Below are 4480 nucleotides of genomic sequence, written 5' to 3'. Positions count from 1 at the left end.
CTTGTGTATTTATATATGTGTGTATTACCAACAAATATTTTAATACACGACAGGTGCGTGTTTCCAATGGGTAAAATTAGAAGGTATAACATCATATGATCAAATCATTCCTATTTATAATTAATAATAGGTATTAAGATATTAGAGAAAAAATAGTGATATGGTAGATCTTTATCGACGGTGTGATTACGAATGGTTTGAGCATTCTCATTCTAGATGGCACCACGGCCAATCCAAAAATTCAAAATTTTCAGCATAACCTTAAACATTTTAGTATGCACACTAATGAACTAAATAAAGAGTAGTTAAATTTTGCATTCTCCATTATAATTACTGATTATAATTAAAATGACTAGAATAATTGTGTCATATCTTCATTTTTTAAAATTAAAGTAATTTAATAATTAATAAGGAGACAGATAAACATTGTTTTGACGCGACCTAATTTTTTTATTTTCATTTGATAGCAGTGACCGCAATAATAATACCACAAACGGAAGGACAATTACACAGAATGATTGTGGTTGAAGATATATATAACATTTTGCATTTAGCAAAATGTTTTCATTTTTCGTTCTTTTCCAGATAGGCACCATAGTTTAAAAAATTTCAGTATAGAATTAATACTTTATTGAAAATAAGTTATATATCCAGGACAAATTCGGATAAAGGACTCGCATTAGTCATTCCCGGAAAGTCCGCAGCAGTGCATACCGCCTCCGGAACGTGAATTCCCGATTTCAATGGCCACAGTTTCCTTCAACGAATGAGTAAACAGAAATAACCACAATGTTGTATATTCCCCCACCTATCTCGCGATGGAAGCCCTCGACGATCCGTTTAGCTGACCATTCATTAGTTTTAAGAATCAGTCTGTGCGAGTCTGACTTTCAAATTGGTTCGCATAATCGTGCGTTTTCACAATCTCCCGGGCGAACAAGGTAATTTCGAACGTGATGCAGAGCTATTCAGGAATCTTTACTCATTTTTAAAAGTACTTTAATCAACGTGCATTGGATTGTATAGTATTTGGATCTACATAAAACGTATTTGAGAGGTTGAAGATTTCGCTTGTTATGCAACTGAAACTGAGGGAATAATTAATGGACAATGTGTAAAAAATTATATTCAAGACATGAGAGCGCTCGGGAAACAAAGCGATGATGGAATAACCAAGCTTTCATTATTATTACGCCATAAACGTGTATATGATTCATAAAAGTCGGGAACACAAAAGTTGTATTGATAAAACTGACACGTGAAAAGAAAATTAATTCTAAATGCAAAAGGAATTCTTAGAATCAAAGGTAAAAACTAACAACATGGATAAAGTAAACAAAGAAGATAAGGAGGAGAAGCAACCATTTGATCCAGAGGGTGAGAGGATAAACGAGATTTTTTATATGGATGAGTTAAGCAATGACTTAAAGAAGCCGCTGAAAGTGGAAATACCGGATAGCATAACGGCAACTCCAATGCCTCTCTCGGAACTAAGCAACCATGCAAATTCACCGCTTCTGGCGAGACCGGAAACCGATGAGATGGATGGCTCGAATGAACACGTAGATAAAGAGCACGATGACAATAAAGGAATCGATGACGGATTGATGACTGAAAGAAGTATGAATATGATTTCACCGACAGGATCTACTTTCTCTTTCGAGCCACGTGCAGACTTCCCAGCATCCACGATGAATGATCACCAAACCTTTCCGATTTCCCCACCAGACACGATTTTCGCTAATGGACTGCCAGATGTCAATGTTTATCAACATAAGAAGACGCTGGCGCAAGGAATGATGGATTTAGCCCTCCTATCAGCGAACGCCAATCAATTTCGTTATGTTCTGCAGTCGAACGGTCGTCACCCATATTATTATCCTTCTCTCGCAATGATTGGTGCTAGTCTTTTCTTGCAAATAGCCGTAGGCATTGGCCTTATCTGGAATTCCACGTACAACGTTAAAGTCGACGACCAAATGTATAAAGCTGATCGTGCTAATAACTGGACGGTGATTGGTATCTTTCTGGTGACTATTCTCAATGTGTTTATATCTTCCTTTGGTGTTGTTGATCAATTAACACCTACTGTTTGACTGTCCTAGTGTATAAATCCTGTGTTGTCACTATAAATTTTAATTTATCGCGTTCAAGGATTTATCAGCCCAGTTAAATAAATTTATTATAACAATAAATAACAAATGGCAGATATTTTATAAATATTTATGTAAATACGTATATACAATTTGAGATCGCAAATTTGATTTATTTAATGAAACGATTATTTAATTCTATGTAGAATTGTTATATCACAATTATTATTTATTAGTTTATTTATGGCACGAAAACAATGTATAATTCCGTTGAAATACATTAAATTTCTATGCAATTTGGAATTAATTTTAACATTTTTCTTAGTTCTTCCGATAATTGTTCCTCCACGCTCGATAATTCTTCGTCTGCTTGTTTGGATCTCTCTGTAACCTCGGCTGCTATCAAATTAGTTGTTTCCTCGCTCACAGTTGATCTTAAAAAGCGGGGAATAAGTGAAATCTCCATCTTCTCGGGACTTTTTCTATCCTCTTTATCTTGGAAACGATCATTCATCAGGTTTCTCAGTAAACAAGTAAAATCTTTTATTTCTAACAATTCAATCTCGTTCAGATGAAAATCGGAGTTTTCATGCTCCCGTATCACTGTTACCATCCAATCGTAGAAAATGTGCTCTTTCTTGGTCCAGAACAAATGTAAATCAAGTAACTCAGAAATCAGCAGCATCTCCTGTTTTTCTCTTTCGAACAACGACCGAGATGATTTACTATTTTCCATAGCAATTTTTTTGGTCAAAGCTGCATGACACACACTTAAATGTGGCAAGCCGGAAACATTTAAACTGGCCACGTGAATTTTAGCCATCAATTCTGTTCTTTCTCTGGTTAAATCATCTATTGCTTTAATATTATAATTGATTTTACCATTAATGTTTATAATACAGTCTATCTCCGAGCTTAAAGAATCGCATTGACCAATTTCTGTTTCACATCTCTAAAAGTTATTGATTCCAATACATTAATTAGAATATATTTTCTTCTATACAAATCAATTGTGAAAAGATACTCTGTATCTAATTAATAGGAACATGTACTTACTAGATGCCCTTCTGGAGAAGAGAACTCTTTCCCCAAAATGCTATTGAGAATTTTTATTTCCATTATTTTATGTAGAATTCTTTGACTTCCAAGCAACCATGCAAAAGCTATTAATAATTCGCGATTATTATTAGTGTTCATTTTTAAACTGTAAAACTCAATCGCGGGATAATGTAAAATGGCAAAGTACAATTTCGTTGCAGTAACGAGATCTACAAAATAATAGAATATAAATAATAATGAGACTTATTTCAATTACAATTAAATATTACCATATTGATCAAACTTTATTTTTTGCATCTGTTCCACTGCAGTCAAGCTCAACAAATTTAAAATCTTCCAAAATTCTCTAGCCTTAACAGAAAGTAGTAATAATAATAAAAGGTACTGTATTCACACACTAACAAAACTTACCACCTTATCTTCATTTTCACAATTAAATTTTGCCTGCCTAAAGAATTCTGGTTTCAATGCAAAGCCACTTATTAAATTCAAATGCCTGCATAATGAAGAAATAACACTTTTTACATTAGACATACTTTTCAAACTAAAGAAGCGGAAAAAACAGCAGATAGGTAAACTAAGCGCCAGTATTGTGTCACTAACCCCACTAAACTAATGGCGTCCTCTTTAAGCGTAAAGGTGGAATTACACAGCGTGTGGAGTGGCACGCCGTGTAATTCCACCTTAAGAGAGCGAGAAATGATCCCAATTCCCACAGGGAGCGTTTATGGGAGACAGCACGCCTATGGAATATGGATTCTCTTGCATCAGTACCAGTAGCTTGAGTTAGTGCCGTTAGCTGTGTCCGCGGTAACGAATTAACGATAGTACGAGTCAAACAGGTATAACCTATAGAGACCGTGCACACCAACACAATGACAGTGAGATAAGAATGTATATTGGTGTATATGCATACTATCAGCGCAAACTATCGGTCAATTTTCGCAGTTTTTCAGTGTAATTTATTTATACGTATACAGTTATACATTGACACTTCGCTATCAATTGTGTTGGGACTTGGGGTGCACGATCCTCTATAGGTCCTATAGCAATCGTTTTGGCGCCATTTGAAGTAAAATTTCAAAATTGCATTTCAATTAAAAGTTTCAGGCTCTTAACAATCTTAAGAGGCCTTGAAGGATAAAAGAGAACATAAAAAATGTTTATTTCATTAACTATACAGGGTATCAATTTTTACATAGTCAATCATTTTGAAATACATTTCTATTTGCATCCAAAAAGGTCTTATCTAAAAAAATAATCTTTAGATTTCAAGGACTAGTGAATGTTTATGTCCATAATTTTGGAGCATTTTGCCTCACCTTTAA

General features: G+C 34.5%; 2 protein-coding genes across 4 annotated transcripts; one reads left to right on the top strand and one right to left on the bottom strand.

The window, feature by feature from the left end:
* Positions 1-598: 598 nt before the first annotated feature.
* Positions 599-2400, top strand: LOC136783333 (ninjurin-A-like). The gene is made up of 2 exons (XM_066743428.1): positions 599-941; positions 1027-2400. The coding sequence occupies exon 2, from the start codon at positions 1281-1283 to the stop codon at positions 2094-2096; it is 816 nt and encodes a 271-aa protein (XP_066599525.1). The 5' UTR covers positions 599-941; positions 1027-1280; the 3' UTR covers positions 2097-2400.
* LOC136783323 (uncharacterized) lies at positions 2364-3917 on the bottom strand. 3 transcript variants are annotated; one of them, XM_066743415.1, is made up of 5 exons: positions 3756-3916; positions 3564-3648; positions 3422-3503; positions 3150-3361; positions 2364-3045 (listed from the first exon to the last, which is right to left on the bottom strand). In XM_066743415.1, the coding sequence occupies exons 3-5, from the start codon at positions 3447-3449 to the stop codon at positions 2374-2376; spliced, it is 912 nt and encodes a 303-aa protein (XP_066599512.1). In that variant the 5' UTR covers positions 3450-3503; positions 3564-3648; positions 3756-3916; the 3' UTR covers positions 2364-2373. The 3 variants fall into 3 exon arrangements, with proteins under 3 accessions (XP_066599512.1, XP_066599510.1, XP_066599511.1); XM_066743413.1 differs by having other exon boundaries at positions 3564-3917; XM_066743414.1 differs by having other exon boundaries at positions 3567-3917.
* Between the last annotated feature and the right edge of the window lie 563 nt (positions 3918-4480).

This window comes from Prorops nasuta, unplaced genomic scaffold (genome assembly GCF_024137725.1).
Source record: "Prorops nasuta isolate Cenicafe-Biocafe unplaced genomic scaffold, Cenicafe_Pnas_1.2 PNAS00033, whole genome shotgun sequence".
NCBI classification, from domain to species: Eukaryota; Metazoa; Arthropoda; class Insecta; order Hymenoptera; family Bethylidae; genus Prorops; species Prorops nasuta.
The sequence above is the reverse complement of the archived record's forward strand: the minus strand, read 5'-3'. Positions and strand labels throughout refer to the sequence as shown.

Excerpts from the sequence above, each read along its gene's own strand:
- LOC136783323 (XM_066743413.1), bottom strand. The coding sequence starts at position 3,686 with ATGTCTAATGTAAAAAGTGTTATTTCTTCATTATGCAGGCATTTGAAT. Across the intron at positions 3,504-3,563 it reads GTGAAAATGAAGATAAGGTG|GCTAGAGAATTTTGGAAGAT; the intron begins GTAAGTTTTGTT and ends CTTTCTGTTAAG. Across the intron at positions 3,362-3,421 it reads AATAAAGTTTGATCAATATG|ATCTCGTTACTGCAACGAAA; the intron begins GTAATATTTAAT and ends ATTATTTTGTAG.
- LOC136783333 (XM_066743428.1), top strand. The coding sequence starts at position 1,281 with ATGCAAAAGGAATTCTTAGAATCAAAGGTAAAAACTAACAACATGGAT.